The sequence below is a fragment of the Hipposideros armiger genome, unplaced genomic scaffold, assembly GCF_001890085.2.
Source record: "Hipposideros armiger isolate ML-2016 unplaced genomic scaffold, ASM189008v1 scaffold_105, whole genome shotgun sequence".
Taxonomy (NCBI): domain Eukaryota; kingdom Metazoa; phylum Chordata; class Mammalia; order Chiroptera; family Hipposideridae; genus Hipposideros; species Hipposideros armiger.
Genome location: NW_017731455.1, coordinates 2,484,956 through 2,505,346, shown reverse-complemented (window position 1 = coordinate 2,505,346; position 20,391 = coordinate 2,484,956). Strand labels below are relative to the sequence as shown.

Sequence of the window (20,391 nt, the reverse complement as noted above, 5' to 3'; positions counted from 1 at the left end):
CAGAGAATCATGTCAAAATATCTTATTCCCTTTTGAGTTTAGCTTCCACATTTAAAAAATAATAATTTTCACAAATCATTGCTAGGAACTGAAGATGTTTACTGCTTAATATTGAATAATTTATTTGTTTCATCCTTATGCAACAAAAGAGAAATGGTTATGTGTTTTACTCATCATATAATAAAGTGGAAAACTGAGGTTTACACAATGACAAAGCCATTGTTAGCAAATGCCTCTTAGTCTAACCATTTCTTTCCAGACTCCTTGTTTCAGTGAAACAAAATTTATACCCAAACTCATGATAAGGCAGCATTATTATACAGCACACTAATTTTCACTATTAATTTTATAGCCTAAAAACAATTACCAAAGTAAACTTATGAAATTATAATTGGTAAATGGTGGAGAAAAACAAAGCTCAACTACAGTATGCAGTAAATTAAAAAGAGAATCCAGACTCATTATTGGCTTAAAATCTTTACTACCAAATGCTTATTAACGAGTACACACCAGCTGCATGGTGAACTAGCAAAGTAGAATATACTTTTTTTAATTATCACTTTGCTGAGTAAAATGTAATATTCTTTAAAAAAACAACAACACATGCAATGGTGTTTATCAGAGAGCTACTTGAATGTATTAAGAATCCCAACACAATGAGGGACAGATAAAGCCAAATCCTAAAATGTCACAAAGCGACAGCCCATCTAACAAGGGGTCTGGGCAATGGCTACTGTTATCGTAATGCTAAAGGGCAGGGGGAAGCTTTGGGGACCAAGCACTTTTCCTTGTAATAAAGGAATAGAGCTGCCCACTTCTTTTATTCACTCAGCAACATGCGCCTCAGGAAGCTTCCATTCTTCTGGAGAAGACAAGTGAAATCAAGTTATGGACTCTTAGTTACAATCAATGCCACGAGGGAGGGGCCTGATAAGGTACGAGGGAAAAGCTGCTTTGAATGGCATGGTCAGGAGAGTATCCTCTGAAAAACTAACATTAAGCTAGAAACCTAAACAATGACAAGGAGCTTAGTCAAGTTCCTTACATAGAGATACACACGTCCAACATGTGAATGTATCGATGTATGTATTTCAAAAGGTATTTCTGGAAAGTTGCATGTTAATTTTTTCTTATAAAAAATGAGTGAGTATGCTAAAGACCTTATTGAGATTATGATAAGTGCAGTAATATAATGTCTTAAAGCAAAGAATTCTGAATAGAAAACCTATTCCTAAGCTGACCCTCATCTTTCGAAAAACTCAGAAGGCACTATGAGATCATACAACTTTGGAACAGTCATCACTGCAATGACCCATGTCTTGGTCAGCAGAGAACCAGTGGTAACTATCTCACATGTCCTAAAAGCCAGACACAGTCACACGCCTGTGCGTGGCACACATCGCTACTTCTCAGTGTGTCCGCTTGGGCTAATCGGCCGAGCAAAATGGAATGCCTTTGCCACTTCAGACACTACGATTAGTCCTGCCTTCATCTCCTGAATGTTTGTTTTTCTCTTAGGACACCCAAGAGCGGTATCCAAGTCTGGGGAGCATGGATACCTTTCTGTTCTGTTAAGTGACATCCAGCACGGCTGGGTGGATCGGTGGGTACAGAATTCACATTTTACTGAAATCAGCACGCGTCTTTCCTAAGATGGCTGCCTGATTGGTTAGCGGGAAATGGATGGAGTAAAGGGAAGAATAGCTGCTAAAGACACAATCCACTGTGGCAACGTGGCTGTGCAGGATTGTAGCGCTGGGGGTGCATGTGGGGAGCGGGAGGAAGAGGAAGGGCCCCTTTCTGCTGTCGCATTTGAAGTGGGAAGGTGGCCTGCAGTGAGCAAACTTCAGATGTGAAGAACAAAAGGCTAGGTTTTCCACCTACACCGTCACTCTACCTTTTTCTCGATACTGACTAGATGATGAGGTGTCCAGCTGAAGCCCTACAGAATTCCATTTTGACAGCCCAGGTTTATTAGTCAGGTTTATCATCCAGATATAGAAGGCAAGGCATTCCTTATTGTGTGTAAAACAATTAAATCGAGCAATGTTGCGCATCTGTACTTAGTGACCATTTAGAAGTATCTCTAGTCCTTACAACCAAACCAGGGTATGTCAGTATAACCAACATGTGCTTTATGTTCATTCAAAATCTTCAATCGCTTACAAAAATAAAAACTTGTGGTCAATGAATATTAATATTGCTTAGCTCAACTTGAACATTTTTTTTCTCCGATTCCTCTAAATGAATAATTTGGAGAGGAAGGTAGTTCCTAAGCTGATGGTGGTCTGAGGTCGCCAGTTACGGGAGCACTTAAGCGCCCATTGGCACAGCAAGATTCAAAGCCCTGGTAGGCTTCAAAGAAACACTTTTTTTTTTTCTCCTTCTAGAACTCTTTGCTTTCTAGTAAAGCTGCAACCACAATGTTCTCTCTCTTAATGCCACCATAAAAAATCAAAACACTTTAAAACAAATTGATGTACTCTTTAATACAGTCATCGCCTCATCACAGGACCCTTGCACCCTGCATGGCGACAACCGTGGGGATGCATACCACACGTCTCTCTTTGTTGCCTGCTTCAATGCTTAAAGAAAAATTGAGAGTGTGTGTCTCTCAATTGAGATATGGGCACCTTTGATTGACAAGACCTAATCAGCTTATCTCCACACTAAGAAAGTTGGGGCCTGTGGAGCTGGTATATGCCCAGCACCGAGTGAACTTTTTCTAGCCAAAGCCTCACAGGCCAGGCCTCGGGCTCTGCTTCTCGAAACTGGTTCAGATCAGTTCTTAATGGGCTATTTTCATCTTGATAAACCTCCATAGTCTTCATTCATGATGGTATTAGAGTCAGTTTAGCTGGATGAATTGCCTAAAGTAACAATTACGTGATAAGTCTATGATACGTATTTATGTACATGGAACCAATAAGCTATCTTTTCCAAGTTCCCAGTACAAAGTAAAAAGTAACTTCTTCTGAACTATTATTTATTTCTTTTAGGTTGATATTTATTAAAGGGGATGGCTTTTAAAAAATTAGATGACGGGGTCCTCTGTATATTAGGTAACAAACAGATCCCTTTAATAAATTCTGCTGCATAATAATAACACTGGATGTTCAATTCCTTGGGATGGAGCCCCATTGCTGACGCAGCCATAATCTAGTTTCACCATTCTAGCACCTTGGGTCACTAATTTGCCCATATCAGACACACACTAAATGCATCCTGACTGATTTGTGGGAAAGAACATAAAGCCAGAAACACACATGAACTGGATTTTTTTTTGGGGGAGGGGGCGGTGTACACATATGTGCACATACACACATACACATATTTTTTCTTTTTCAATTTCATTTGTATTTTCCATGTAGTTCAAGAATAATGTCTTTGGGCAGGATGACTCAGCTAAAAAAATAAAGAATAATGTCTTTGGTCTTATGTGTTTGTAATTGCTATGGAAAAGCCAAACTCAAGAGTTGAGGTATAAATAAAGTTACTAAGGGATGAGACACTTCTTCCATGACACAATGAAGACTTGGAATATAAGTCCCTCTATATATGTGCCAAGGGGAGAGTATAATACACAGTGGACATTTGGATCTTAACTTCCATATGCAGTTATCTGAAGAGAGAGATGCGCACACTGGACAAAGCAAGCTTTATAGAAAGTACTCCAGTAGTGGGGAGACTTTTTGAAATGACAACAATTTTCCAAGTATAAAACAAAACAAAACAAAACAACAACAACAACAACAACAACAAATATATATATATAAATTTGTACCTCTTACCACATATAAATGATCATTAAAACCATTCAGCAGCACTGCTTTCAAATTGCAATATACCTTACGTATTATATATAATCACTTGTATAAAACGAGACAATTTTAAACATATCCCCAAAATGAAGTTTTTTACAGATTATAGGAAATCTTGAACAATATTTTTCGCTCAGATTGTAGTCTTCATGGTGTAATTGCTTTATACAAAACCCACTCCAGCCTTATCACCCAATATTATCTTCACTGCTGAACATCGGAAGATAATTTTGCAATAAAATTTAATTTACAGAGCTTATTTTCCACTAATCTCCTAGCAGAGGAAAAATGAAACAAGCCAAGGTACACACTCCAAGCTATGACCCGAATGGCATTTTTTTATTTCTGGAATAGTAGGACCCCAAACGTATTAATTTTATCATACTGAAATGTTGGCCTATTTTAATTGTCATAACTTGTATCCTAGAAAAAGAAGTAAAGTAGGTTACAGGAACATGTATGAAAATAAGCCTCTTCAAGTGATAAAGTTCCCCTGGGGTAAGCACTTTTTTTTCCATAAAAAAGGAAATACTTAATATAAAAATAGGGGGCTAGTAAAGGTATTTTATTTCAAATTATTAATATATCAGTAATGGTCAATAATAGTTGAGATTTTTAAATTAAAAAAAATTAAACCAAATATCAATAAACAGGTACTACACATTAAGATTCAGGGTTCTGTATAAAATAAAAGTCAGGTGTGACAACTCCAAGGCTCATTCCAGCTCTGAAATGTAAAATTTTCAATGTATAGACGCTGTGCAAACTTTGGAAGAGTAAATTAATAGTAGAAGGTCTAGTTCTATAGGCCATTGGCCTTTATTTATCCTTTATGTCCTAGAAAGCACTCATCTCTTGAAAAAAAAGACAGCTTTTAAAAAAATAGGAAGGACTCCATGACAATGAGCTAATATCACTAAATAGGTTAAGATATAGGCCAATCCTGTTGCTCAAAAATGAAATAGCTTCATTTTTGCAATGGTGGAACACACGGAAAGAATCCTCATTAAAACTCAAATTCTTCACCAAAATGGTTACGTATTTTCAAAAAAGAGATGAATGGCCATTAATGGGTTGAGAGATTAGTGCTTTATTCCTGGACTGAATGAGACTACCACTTCCTAAACCAGATTTAAATTGCTCTGCCTCCTTCTAAAGTTATAGTATAACAAGGCCAAAAGTGATACTGAATCATTTATGAGATTTTTAAGAGTTGAAATATCAGAGTCATATATGTGCAGAAGTATTGTTCTGACATTTGAATTTCAGCAATAGGCAATTCTGAGACATTTCAAGTTATGCAAAACTTGACATTTCCATGTTAATATACAAAACAAGGATGATGTGAAAAGCCACTTCTCTACCAATACTTAAAACTTAAACACTTAATAAAATTCTAGAAGTACAGGTCTCTAAAATTCAAACCCACACAAGAAGTCCTTAACCTAAAAGCTTTTAATGTTTATCCACATAAAAAGTACACGCTGAACATTCGTCTGCACTGACCTTTTTCATTTATACATGGAAAAGCAAAAAACATTATTAATTGCTTTTAGACCATTTATTTTCAATTTAACTTTTGTTTTATTTTTCATGTATATATGGTATATATGTCAGAATATTTCCGCTGTGAGCTATAAGTTATTTAAAATTGTTTCTCAAGTGTTAAAAACTATATGGAACAAAATATAATTAAGTATATTTCACTTTCCTGAACAGCATGAATCTCAGCCAGTTGTAATTTTGTAAGAAACTAAAATGAACTACTCATGAATGGCTACCATGTTCAATGTTTATCTCCTTGAACACCCAAACTAAAATGTTTTGACATTATGATCTCTTGGTAGAAATGGTAAAGACATTTTCTTTTAAAAAGCTGAAATAAGTAGGGTAATAATGAAGAACAAAATGTATAACATTTTCAAGCTGCAAATTAACAAGCAGATATTGACTTTTCTTTGAGGTCAATAACAGCTCTTATTGATCTAAAAAGTTAATACCTACTAAGATCAATATAAGATCTCAAGGGTCACCAAATCTGGATTCGAATTTCCACTTCCTTTCCCATATAAATATTGCTGAAATGGGTACAACAGTGTTTGGAGAGATTGGGAAAAAGTCATAATGATGTCAGAACAATCCAAAGAAGGAGGCCAAGAAAGTTAAAAACATAAAGAGTTTTCAGGGACATTGACCTTTGGATGTAAATCCCAGTAGTAGCACACAATTTGGGCAGATACATAAGGAGAAACAAAGATAATTAAAAATTATGTTTTTACAAGTGTGTCGTTTCTTCATGGTATTGACATATGGAATCTCAATCTCTCTCAATCTCTCTCTCTCTCTCTGTCTCTCTCTCTCTCTCTCTATTTGTGAGATTATGATGTGAAATAATCTTTCAAAATACAGAGGGTGCCAAAAAAATGTGTACACATCTTAAGAAAGGAAAACACTGTTTTAAAATTGTAATACTCAATATATACCAATAACAAAAGATGAATACAAGTCATGTGTACACATTTTTCTGGCTCCCCTAGTGAATTTTAGGCATTTTAATTAATTAATTATTTTTAGCTGAGCCATCCTGCCACCTATTGGCAGTTCAGCGGTAGCTCAGCTTGGGCTGGGAATTGAACTGGTGACCCTGTTGCTCAAAGCTCACACTCTTGAGTGAGCTCTTAACCAACTGAGCCACTCGGCCAGCCATAGGCTTTTTTAAATATAGAGAAAATTCTTCTTTAATTTTAAAATTAAACAGTAACATTTTGGAAATTTAGAAGAGCAAAAAATTATCTATAACCTCAATATTCTTACAAAACCGCTTCTATCATCATCACATAGTCTGTTGTATCTTTCTAGGCTGAGAAAGAAATATTGACCATTGACTATCATCCTGCTAATAAGTAAAATGGTCTACTCATTGTTACTCATCTTAAAGACAGCATATGGAGATGGACCACATGAATGTTGGATCCATGCCCCCATATATGTTGATTATTTCCTGGAGTCGTAAAATTGAGTGATTTATTAGCCTGATCCTTTCTATAGCCAAATAGAAGTTGATATATTTTTAAGAATAACTAGAAGCACTGAGGGAGGGAGAGGAAAGAAAGTGGAAGCAAACATTTCTAGAGCATTTACTAGTATCAAAACCTAGGTGAGATGCTTTAAATAGACACAGGTCCTGTCAGGTACTGGAAAGGCAAAATTATTTACAGGGATAATAAAAGCTATACACAAGAGGCCAGGTCTACAGCAATGGCAATATTATACTGGGGGTATTCAATAAATATGAAGAGTACTGTGATTGCAGTGTGCTTTCTAAAAAAATAAACTATTTTAGAACAGTTTTAGATTTACAGAAAAGTTATAATAGTACAGAGCTCCCATATCCTTAACGCACAGCCTCCCCTATTACTAGCATCTCACATGACAATGGCATATTTGTCACAGTTAATCAACCAATATTGATATTCATTGTTAACTAAAGTCCACATTTTATTCATATTTCCTTAGTTTTTGTCTAATGTTTCAGGATACGTTACATTTAGTCACTACGCCTCCTTAGGTTCCTCTTGGCTGTGACAGCCTGCAATGTTCTTTACGCATATACTTTAGAAGTGGTATAAAGAAATTTGCTGACTTGTATTTATTAGCAACATTTACATGAAAACACATGCAGCAGAATTATCTTTTGTTACAGATCTAAAGAATATAAATTTGAGAAGTGAATAGAGATAAATGTTTGGTAGAGAAGAAAGCAAACGATATTGACTCTTTAATGTGTCTATTAATAGAATATAGATAAGAAACTTGCACTTGTCACAAATTGCAGAAGATTACAACCTCTGACCTGCCCAATAAACCACCTACTCTTTCACCTCTCCCCATCATGTGGTCACTAGCCAGGGTTTTAATGGATGGACTCTGAGGCAGTGAAGTGGGCAAGGAATAAAGCGCATGGCAGAGGAGGATAAACTGCCCATCTGCACTTGTTATGTCTCTTATTGACGGGGAAGTTGTGATTAGAAAGTGCTTGTCCAGTTGAAACTATATTTGCTAGCACCTCCGCATCTAGGTGGCACCATGCAGCTAGTTCTTGGCAGTGAAAGCTGTATGGAATTAGTGTGTCACTTGCTGCCTTCCGGGCTTTAAAAGCGGGTGTGCCTTTTCCATTCTCTCTTTGCCTGGCCACTGGCCATGTGCAGGGGATTCCAAGCCTTAGAGCAGGGCAGGACCACAAAGCAGAAGAGACCTGGATTTCTGAATTGCCACACGGAAGGCTGCCTGCTCACCCGGAACTTGCATTGAACTGTTCCAAAATGAGCAAGAAACTGTACTTCATCGAGCCACTGGGCTATTTGGGGTTTATTTGTCATAGCACCTAGTGTTATTATACAAAGTAGCACAAAAGGAAACTAACTTTTACTGACCACGACAATGGACCTCACATGTGGTGGGTGTTTTATATAATTTACCTTATTTGACTAGACTCTGCTCAAGTTAAACACTGTAAGATTATCAGCGGGTTACAACCACCTCTATAGAGAAGACCTGCACAATTTTTTACACATCAGGGAGAGAATATTTGGAAAGGCTAAGGAATTTGCCTAAGGTCTCCCAGTTATTGATTGGCAGAACCAAGACTTGAACTCAGCTATGTCCAGTTACAAAGCTCCACTCGTGTTCCATTTTGCTTCACTGCAGGCGAAAGACAGGGGATCTGACGCGGTGCTTGGATTAAAAAATAATTCATACGCATTCTATATGTGTAACTTTTTATTTTTAATCCTCAAAGGAGAGCAAAAATTGTACGTGTATTCTCCCTACTTTTTATATGGTAGACATGAAATCCAATGTACAAGGGGTGGGTGTGAGGCGATTAGTTCGCCTGAATTGGTTAGCATTTTCCAGATCAAGACGTTATACAAAAATGCCAAATAGAAAGATAGACTCCACCTTTGTAACCTGCTGATAATCTTGCAGTGTTTAATTTGCACAGAGTCCGGCAACTCACGGAGGGCAAGAAAGAACTGTTCCTCCACGAGGTTTACAGTTAACAAAGGAGAGAAGAGAAAGGCTGACTTGTTCTCACAACAGTACGAATTTAAAGAACTATATGGGGTGTGCATTCTACGGGAAGCCCGAGTAGGAAGAAAAATGAAACGCTGTACCTCGTACACAGCAATAAAATTGAGGGGATTCATTGTAGTAAGAAAATTCACAGCTGGCAGGCAATATCGGTGAGGCAATAAAGTATTTGGTCCATCTTCAGCCTTACCTTTTAGAGTCATAGTGTTTAAAAAAAAGGTCTCCTTTTTATACTAACAAAGTCACTCCAGTCAATCTCTTTAACTCACCTACATGAAAAATTTAGATGACTTTGTAAAGGTCCTACACTGACACCAGTGAGAAAAATTGGTGCATCCTTTAAATGTGTGCAGCCTTCTTAAGACAGAGGTTTGTTTGTTTGTTTGTTTGTTTGAACAACAGGTCCTAATCAGCAGCAGCTCTGCACAGGACATTGAACATTATAGAGAATTATTATTAGCATATATAGAAATGCTAATGAGGAAGAGGAAAACAAAAAATACTGACTCCTTCATGAAACCAAAGAAAATGTAACAGCCCTTCCAGTTGGTGAAAACTGATGGCACTGGTGGAAGTATTCAGGGTATCAGCCTACTCAGTTCGAACACATAAATTTCATTTCAAATAAGCTAATTTATTGACTGATACAATGAAGTGACAGATGTAAAAGGAGCCTGAAACTTTCAAAACAGGTTATACAATGTTATTCCTAATATTAGCGTTATTATTTTCAGCACGTTACAAGGTTAAAATTTACCAAAGTTTATAACTTAAAGCATCAAAAACGTCCACAATGTATTCAATAGAAGAATTCCACATCTGACTATTAAAGTGGATAGGTTAATTGGGGAGGTTCCTCTGAAATAATAAAAATTTGAGGGAAAATGTTTTTAAAATAAATGTTAGCACTTTCAAGTATACTAAATAACTAAGATGAACAGTAGATAGCCCATAAGACACACTCTGGAAATTCTCATAGGTATTTGCCCCAGAGCCTGTCTTTGCTCATGGCTTTCCCACTTCCTCTTCCTCCCCCTCTATTTATTCCACAAGGCCCATCTTCTCTGAGTCTTGCCCTGACACAATGAAATAGACTTAATCACTTCCTCCCCCCTGCTTCAAAAACACTAATTATGTATATTATGGGGACTTACAGGTATATATTTCCCCAATAGATATTTTGCCAAGGTATTCCAATTTATTAAAGAAACTTTATATTCTAAGTGCCTAGGACAGAGACAGGGTCTATTCCTTTCTAAATTACATAATATCTATGATCCCTTTCAGGATAATAAATAACATGACAGAGGAAAGAAAGACTCCCTTACCTGACGCCCAAAGGCAAATCTTGCTAATAATGTTATTATAGTTTAAGGCAGCATTTTTCTTGCCATTTCAGATGAACTCAGCCCCATCCCAGTCTAATGAATTCTAATTCTAATTTCTTAGGAGCTACTATTTGTTTTCTGAATAAATGTTAAGGCTCCACTGTGCTCTATTCAAGTGTCATATGTTGCAAACAGCATTGAAAATGGAAATAAAGAAAATTAGCTCCATTTTAAAGGTACATTTTATGTTGACATAAATATTAACCTTTTAATGTGCGCCAGGACCTTAGACAATTGACTGTGATGAGATTACCAACATGGAGGATAATGGTAGGATTACCCAACAACTGGCTTAATTTTCCTCCAAACTGACAGTCTGCAAAAGCTTTTTTTCCTTGTCTGACTTTAGGATGCCTTCTTCCTCTCTCTAAATAAATAGATATTTATTTAACCAGGACTTAGAGTTTATATCTCAAGATGCAAAAGGGCAACACAGTGCTATACATGAATGACGACCCACCATGACAGTCTCTTTGATAATGACTTTACTTGGAAAAACATATTCTTCAATAAAAAATTATTTTTTAATGTTGACTTTGTTCTCTTATGGCAACGACGGAAAACACTGTAGCCCAACAGGAAATACAGACGGAAGCTTCAAATGTAGAGCACACACACAAAAAGGCATTTTTAAAGCTCACGTCCATCAACTTTTCCACTTGATATGAGTCGCATACAAAGTCTTAGTCCAACGAACTCATGCTGTGAAAATTCTGTAGTACCCACCTCAGAAAATTCTGTTAAATACATAAACACCGCTGAAAAGAAAACTTCTGGGCACTAGAAATCTGACTCAAAGGGAAAATAAACCTGATTAAAAAAATTCCCAAGGAAAGTTATATAAGCACAGAGCAACAAGGTCATAAGCTTAACCGTCCTTCACTGTAATATTTGAAAGTAAATTGGCATTCTAGTGATCTGCTTTGGTCGTCATTCTTTTTCTCAACTCACAGAGATGCAACAGAGTAAGAATGGCTTCACGTGTATCTTACAAACCAACTGGAAAAGTGACAGTCATTATGGGGTAAGACACCTTTAAAAATGAGTATAATACTTTTTAACGGATTAAATATGACCCTATGAATTCACTTGGACCACCTAAGGAGAAGGTTCTCCAAATAGGGTTTAAAAGACATCCTTTTCTTATCACCACCGAGGGTACCAACACCCCAGAGAATCTCACAAAGTAAATTTAGGCGCCACTTGAAAACATTCTTTAAGAGCTTTGCCCAAATGACAACCTCCTCTGTTCTTTTCAGAGCAGAAGCACAGCGTTTTGAGATGTAAGACTTAAACAGGACTGTAATTATAAAGTAGGTGATAGCTACACATTAAAAATGATCATTTTACCACTGGGTAGACTTTTAAAAACTCGTAGGACTTGGTCAAGTAATTCTCAGCATTAAAAACAATGCATATTTAAGCAGAGATACCTTTGTTTCGGAAAGCATAACCGCACACTCCACCACCCTAAATAATGACTAGAGAAACTTTTTCTAAAGATAACGTTACCTGTCAAAAGCTTACGATTTCTAAAGAAAGATATTTTCTCTAAAATACATATGTTTGGATAAAAGAGATGGTTAAAATCAACCCAACTGTGTAGTCCCATATTGTAGAATAACAGAAAATATTAATGTGTTATGGCTGTCATAATATGGATACGGCAGTGCCTTTCGGAATTCTAATCCGTGCCTAAACAAAATCACTGGAGTTAAAAATTTGAAGTGTTCATAGACACAACATTTTCTACTCAGATAACCCTGGACTGGATATCTTGTCGTCCTCGCTCTGCATCCCTGAAGCATCTGACACTCAGAAGAGCTGAATGAAAGCTTGTTGAATAAGTGAAATAAAATATTTACCTTCTTTCATATAACGTATACCACTCCCACTAATATTGTAGAATCAGAAATTTAGTCTTCTACAAACTGATAACAGCTCAAAGAGCAAGGAACATACAGTTAATACTTGTTGGGTCTATTTTCCCGGGAGACTTATAAATGACTTATCAGTAAGTACAGGGGGAAAAAAAAATCTTATATTTTCTGCAGGAGATGTTTGCTCAGTTCCAAGCCAGCTTACAACTTCAAAAATAGTTTTATGCATTAGTTTCTGTCATTGTGCACTGTTTTACCCATTAAACTTTTCCGTAGATGATAAATCAATACATTCAAGGATTTGTATTTTTTAACCAAATTATCACATTGTACATAGTGAACGCTAATATTTCTTAAGAGGAGAATCAAGGGGAAAAGAAAGATGGAGAAGAAGAGAAGAGAGAAGATTAATAATAATGAAGAGGAGGAGGAAGCAAAAGAATAAGAAAATGTCACTAGCCATGGAAAAAACTCCTGAAATGACTGGCTTTTAGTTTGATAAAAATTTTTTCTCAATAGATACTTCTAAAGCTGATTAAAACTTCTAAATGAGTTTTACAGTGAGCTGATTAAAATAATAATAATAAGGTGAGTTGAAAGACAGTATCAAGAACCAAAAGACAGAATGTGATAAAGCTGCAGTATCGTGCTCTTATGCCATAATCCTCATATAACCCCATGAAAGGCTCAGAAAAACTCCATCGGTATTTCAGCCAAGACTTTGAGGCAATTAAAGATGTAAAGGAAGTCACCTCACATTTTAAATGCATTTGTTCAGATTCTTTAAAAAGTTCTGAACATGAAACACATTTTGTTTGATTTTTAAAAATATAAGCTGATACCATTATTGATTGCTTTTCCCCTAAAGAGACAGGCAAAGTAGAAAGAGAAACAGTGGTGTACATAAATGATCTTATTCTCATGAAAATGCTACAATTCTAAGAATTATTTGTTTTCCAGAAGAAGAAAAAAGTGCACTATATGTTTCTCTGGCTAGTAGGTCAAATTTTGATGATGAAATCATAAAAAGCAAAAATAACGTGAACACAGCATATAAAAAAGGCCTATGAAAGTATATTCCTAATATGGTGAATGTCTGCAGCCTAAAGTTAGGTAACTATAACTACTATTGAAATATTGAAATTAAAGTAAAATTCACATTTTTATTATTAAAAAATATTTGTAAAAGGGTACAAACTTTGATAAAAGAGTAGACTTTCAACTATAGACTAAATAAGATTTGAAGATCTAATGTAAACATGGTGACTAGTTGATAATATTGCATTATATAACTGAAATTTGCCAAGAGAGTAGGACTTAAATTTTTTTCACAAAATAAAAAGGAGAGATAGACTGTATTATCATAAACTAGGTTTTAAGCTCAGATTTATAATTCTAGGTGTCCATTACCTGTTGTTCTCTGTGTAAAGCCACACCAGGTACAAGGACTTTTTGTCCCCATTTGTTTGTAGATATGCTTAAGGAAGAATCTTTGGGATCTCATGCCAATTGTTCAGGAAATTAATACTTTCAAGCTCCTTGCTCTGGAATGCCTCTTAAAATAATTTCTCTGCATCCTTCCCATCAAACCCTTCTATTATTTTCAACGGGTTAAAGGATCAAATCTTGGATTACTATAATACATTTCCTATCATGTCTCCTCTTTCCACTCCTACCATTCCTGTCCTCCACAGTTCAGATCAGGCCACTTGCCTGCCCTCCAATCGCATCACACCCTAGTCAAGTTCAGACCCCTTCCAAAGCCCTAAGGCCCCAACAACCTGTGCCCTATTCGGCGCTAATCTAATTGTATGCTGTGTCCCCTTGCTCACGTCACTCCAGCCATGTTGGTATTCTTCCTGTTTCCTGACCACCCCAAACACCCTCTCATTTCAGAGCCCCCTGCTTGCTCTTCATTCTTGGAATCGTCTACCCTAAATTTGCTTATTGATGGCACATTTGTACAGTTCAAGGCAGCTCAGCAGGCACTTCCCTGGGAGGTCTTTCCTGACTAGCCAACCTCAGGTAGCCTTCATCAGTTACTCCGTAACACTCATCGTTGTCCCATTATCTGAACTGATCTTGTCCATTTATTCATTAATTTGAAAAGATGTCTCATCCTGCCCCCATCCCCTGCCCTCACACATAAGCTCCCTGAGAACAGTAACCGTGGCTGTCTTATTCACGAGTGTATCCTCAACACATGGCACGCAGTATTTAATAGTTAGTTTTTGAATAAATTATGTGAAAAGGAAATTAATAGATGTAGGAACATGACCTATTTTGACCACAACAGATCACTCTGGAAAACCTAGGTGCGTGGGATCCATTCATTTGTCAGTGTGGCCTACTGGTTAAAAGCATGGACTCAGGTGGTCCAGCAGTACTATTTCCTGCCTTGATTATAAATGTGGGCAAATCACGTAATCTCTCTGTGCCTTGTTTTCTCATCCGTAACAGGAGAAAAGAGCCACTACGGCATGGGGTTGTGGTGAAGATTACAGACACGATGAATGCAGAGGATTGAGAACAGTGTGTGGCCCATATCAAGTGTTCAATAAACAATGTATTATTTCTACATATGTCCAATCACTAGTCCGTGGTGGGGACCCTGCAGGGACCTGGGGGAAGGATGGAGCTCCTCTTCTTCACAGCAGGAAGGCTGGTGAAAGTACAGCACCTTGTTGATGAGATCAGTGACCAAATGGAACACCAGATCTGGGGGGGCCTTGAGATGACTACTGAGAAAAGGGTAGCGACTCATAAGGTTTGGCTACTCAAGGATGGAAGGGGCAAGGTCAGTATACGGTGCAAATGACTATTCAAAGAGGTGACCCTGCTGACTGTAAACAAACTCTCTCATGGTTCCAGAGATATGCCGCCAGGTTCAGTGGACCCACTGAGTGTATACGGTAGGGCTGTCTTGAGTGTCTTAAACCACCTGTTCACGTATTGAAAGGAGAGAGTGAGCCTTGCATTTCTGCCCTTGCAGAATTTCACTTTCAGCCTTTTTCTTTCGTTAATCATACTCCTTCCATTAGTTTTATGTCTACTGTATTCTGGGGTAATTACTTCAGAGAAAAAGAATCATAATTACAGAATAAAAGGCAGATGACCCAGAGTTTTAAATATTAAGCCCCTGACCTCAACCAAAATAGATAGCTCAGAGTCATACCTATTAGTGATAACTACTGAAAGGAAGAGTCACCTTTTCGTCACAGATTCTAGGACAAGAACTTGTAAGAAATACCAAACTGGATCAAGCCAATGGCTTATATAAGCAGCATAGTATTTGGTCTGTGATGGTCATGCACAAGAAAGTTTTTTTAATGAGTCTGATAACTGTCCCATGGATGTCCATCTTTGAAATGTCCCAGCATCAACTCTTTACTTACATACTTTACTTTACTTTACTTCTTTTCTAAATGGAGCTATTCAGTTAACTTGTAACTTCATCAATTTTATGAAATAGGAAGGAATCCAGGAAAGAAATCTGATTGGTATTAACTCAGTATACCAGGGGTGCCAAAAAAAAATTTATACACATGACTTGTATTCATCTTTGTTACCGGTATATATTGAGTATGGCAATTTTGGTACAGCTTTTTCCTTTCTTAAAATGTGTATACATTTTTTTGGCACCCTCTGTATATCCAGGTGTAAATGGCACTTAGAAATGGTCATGTACCTTTTTCTCAGACCAAGTGTCTTCTGGACATGCGTCCCTCTGCTCAGTAGCTATTCTTAAAGAGACAATAACTGCCAATTTGACAAAATCACTTTTGAAACTGTCAAAAATGGCTCAATAATTTCAAAAGATGAATTTCATTATTTACTAGGAAGACACTAGTGGCCAAAATCGTATGCTTTCTATACTATTCTCCATATACTTGATTTTATCTAAAGAACAAACTTTCTTTTATGATATTTGCTAATAGTGGTCATCAAGTTAACAAATAGAAAAACTTACAGATTTTTGTTGAAATCTTTGGCCAATAATTTTGAAAGACAACCATGTTTGCTGATGGTAAGGTATAAAAATGATAACTTTTACAGAGAACTCTTTATTTCCTAAGCACTTGAATATATACGACCTCACTTTACTTTATAACAATTTTATGGGATATATAGAGTCTGGTGCCATGTTTCCATTTTGCAAAAAAAAAACCACCATGTACAGAGAGGTCAAGTGATTTCTCAAAATCACATAGCTGATTAATGACAGAGCCAGATAAGGGGACTGTTCTGTCTTTCTCCAATTCAGTACATAAGACAGTAGTTCCTAGATCTTATAGACAAACAAAATATTAAAAAACATACCGGGGGCCCAAATTAGGGCTGCCAATTGTGTCATTTTTCTAGGTAGAGAAAAAATAAATATATAACTTCTACCTATTATTTCTATCTTATCATAAAACTCTCCTCTCTTTTATCACCCCAAAATAGGAAAAATACGATCTTAGAAAAAGTATACCCCTTTAAACTAATAAAATTTGCTTTATGAGAAAGTCACTACTTTCTACTTTTAAAAAAATCTCATTTTGCTATAAACTGGTGAAAACTTGCTGTGGTCTAGAACTAATTCTTAGACCAACTGCTGGAATCCATTTCTCTCTTCTGTGCTATTTCCAAAGTCATATTAACTCTTCTACATCTTCTCCTTCTTGAATGTCATAGTTTTTAAGAAAAAGAAACCAATAAGCGCTAAAAGTTTTTCCCTTTGAAAGATGCTATTCTTTTACCGCTACTATAACAAAATGATTAGCATCACAAATTTACATCATAATCCAAAACAGAGCTGCTGACTGAGGAGAGATGATGAGGCTGAGGGCTGCGAGGGAAGCAGAAAATGTACAAGCAACATGGTGTCCACCACAATTACTTCCCCCCACCCCATATTACTTTAGTAAGATGCAAGGGCAAGAAAAATGCTTTCTGCCTGTTTTCTCATCTCTCCATCCACTTTCAAACTCATCCAAGGAGCTACTGGTATGACTCCTATCTAGGCAGGGGCCACGTGTGTCACATCTGTCTTTACCTTCACAAAGCCCAGCCTTACTCCTCTCAGACTTGGTTTTATCATCTGTAAGAAGTTCCCAAGCCTTATATGACAAATAATTACCTAATCTTATAAAACTTTACAGTTAACCTACCATTGTATTCTACTAAAAAGTCCAAGAGGACTAAGGTTGGTTTTGGGGCCACTCTTAAATTGCCATTTTCCATGTTGACTATACTGATAGTTTGATGTGGATGTTATACTTTAGCATACACCCAAAGGAATAATAAGCGAATCTCATTCAGTCTTACAACCTTGATCAATGCAAGAGCGTCCAGTATCTGTGAACTTTTTTGATGACTTCCTTCAGCTTTGGGAGAGAGCTACTTGAATGGTATAGTGATTTGGCCCAATCGGCCAAATCAAGCTCTCTGATCGGTGTCACATGAGAATACGCCCCATCCAACCCAGTCCCATGTGGAAAGAGGCTCACCAATGGGCTGTTCTGTCAAAGAGGGTTCCTTAATGACGATCACGTTCAACAGGTATAGCATTATATCCCCCAAGGATATCAAAGTAACACTTTTAAAAAATTCCTGTCATACATACAAATTTTCATCACAACAAAATTTTTTTCTATGAGATAAAGATAAATGCCTATATCTCATCAAACGGCCACACATTAATAATAATATTTATATCTGTATAGTGTTTTATGGTGTATAAAACATTTTTATATATACCATAATTTCTTAGGAATAGTCTAAAACAGGCAATATTATTCCCATTTTATTGAAAAACACACTGAGACTCAGAGAGGTTATGTGATTTGCTCAAGGTGACACAGATAGGAACTAGAACCCGAGCCTGGTCCTTTGACCTCATGTTCAGGGCTCTCTGCTTTAGTCACATTTTTACAAGGACAGTCACTTCTAAAGGTGAACCCAGGGACAAAAAGCACAAAAGCTGGCTTTTATTCCAATCAAGGCTGAAAACCAATCTATCGATAACCTCAGAAAAAAGGGCTGCCTATACTGCTAAAAAATCTGGAAGGTTTATGGTTTTCTTTAGTTTTCTCACCATTACTATAATACCAGTGCCATCTGTGTTTTTCCTATTCAGCTTCTTAGAATTCGTCACATAAGCCAGCCAATGTAGAACAGCCATGAACTCAGGGCAAGAAGAAACTGGCCATGAACAAAAGAAATTTGGAATAATTTTCATTACACCTGTTCTTCCAAAATAAACATTATTTTGTGACATTACATTTAAAAAATGATGGAAATGTTGTTAATCATATATCTTTGCGGTTTACACATTGGGAAAGAACTGTCCAAAATATGTTAAATAGATCATACATAGTCTATACTTTGCAAAAACAAAACAAAAAAGATAGCAAATAATAAGAATCTAATGACAACGATGGCGTTAATGGATATTTATTTACTACGTAAAAACAAGCAGTCATTGCATGAAACATTTATAATGAAAAAAGCTTGTCTATTTTAAGTAGATGAGTCTTAGAAGTTAAGTTAGTGCTGTTTTCTGAAAATAATAACTAGTGTTAATTCAAATCAAAAGTTTGAACAGTATACACTAATGCTAATAAGATTATCATGAGTGTTATTAGCCTTGCTGCTTACTGTGATTTTTTTTTCGATATCTGATTATAGGCTCTGTTCATGCTTTTAAAAATATATATACATACGATCATTAGCTATCATTTCCGACACCAGGACAAATAAGCAAGGTAAACTGGGGATTGTTACTTCTTTGCTCCTAGTTCACATCATTTAGACTGATTAAAATGTTAATTTTTACATATGTGAATAAACGTAACGGAGCAAACTACTGGAGACTGCACTGTGTGCTAGCAATCATTGCGGGTGGGTAAACTGACAACATGTAACTGCATATTAAGACAAATGTAGAATTTAGACAAAATATTCCATCTCTTTTCAGATGTATACTTTTAAACCTCAGGAACTGTTTTCAGTAGATGTCATGCCTTTTAACTTGAAAAAAGATAAGCGCAAATAAGCTCCCAATTGTCTCCCCAATATGTAAACCACATCTCGGGCTGCTGTCTCTGCTACTCCTTTGAAGTTACCCTGAAATGTCATGTGTTGTGAAGACTGCTGTGCATAAGCAAGACAATTTGCTCACTCTCAGAATTCTTACCGGTTTCTACTGCTATTTGGTATCCAGCCTCTAGTCTGCGAGATGACCTTTCCAGCCTCTCTGTGTTATCGAGCAGATGTGCCCTCTGAAAAAGAAAAAGGGGAAAAAAATCAGACGGCCGTCTACAATGTTCTTTTTTTGCCTTAAAAAAAATAATGCTTTTGTATGCTCTAACATTTAGGGATGGGGGAGGGGGGGGTCACATCCCATTATAGATAATGTTTAGCAAATCTTCCATTATAAGAACTACGACAATCGACAGATTTCCAATCAATTGCGTATGGACCATCGCTTTTTTGTTTTAAAAGGCAGACTCATGTTGTATGTGGCCGCAATAAACCTTACTCCAAAACACTGAGAAATGTGTTAAGACCAGAGCTAACTGGATCTTTCCTGTTTCAGCAGAGGTAGATGAATGAGATATTTGCATATATCTATGATCTTTCTTTTGTATTTATTTTTTTATAAAATGCAATCATCTAAAAAACTCATTTGTTCTTTTAATTTCTGCGGATAGTATTTTTTAAACAGGGACTTGATTTTTAAGAGAATGTCCCTCAATTTTGGATGTGTGACAAAATGCCATAGAGAACATATGCTACCAAAACAGAATACTAAACAGCAGTTTTAGGTTAAGACAACTCGGGGCAACCACCATGAAACAAGGTACATGTGTCTCCATGCACACAGATGGACGAAACTGTGGATTTATGTACTAGATTGAAGGTAAACTTTTTATATATAGTGTTTGAGGACTTTTAGCTAATATAATAATTATACACACTCTTTTATATTATATTTGATTGGGAAATGAGAGGATTTTCCCTAAATTCTCAGCTTCTAAACTTTGTTGTCTACATTGAGGTGTTTTTTGTTTTTTTTTTTATCATAAGGATCCTACTACACTAGATCTATTCAGGTTGGCAAACAGATTTGGAAGCTAATCATGGCTGTGAATGGTGAAGAATATGTGCGTGCGTGCGTGTGTGTGTGTGTGTGTGTGTGTGTGTGTGTGTAGATGTGTGTATGTC

The 20,391-nt window shown here is 36.6% G+C and overlaps 1 protein-coding gene across 5 annotated transcripts in view; it reads right to left on the bottom strand.

Annotated features, from left to right (window-relative positions):
• Positions 1 to 20,391, bottom strand: part of VTI1A (vesicle transport through interaction with t-SNAREs 1A) — a 336,022-nt gene that overhangs the window by 228,677 nt on the left and 86,954 nt on the right. For all 5 annotated transcript variants that reach the window (XM_019646664.1, XM_019646665.1, XM_019646666.1 and 2 more), the window contains one exon: positions 19,361 to 19,445. In XM_019646664.1, coding sequence (XP_019502209.1) covers positions 19,361 to 19,445 — 85 coding nt within the window. The remainder of the gene's footprint in view (positions 1 to 19,360; positions 19,446 to 20,391) is intronic.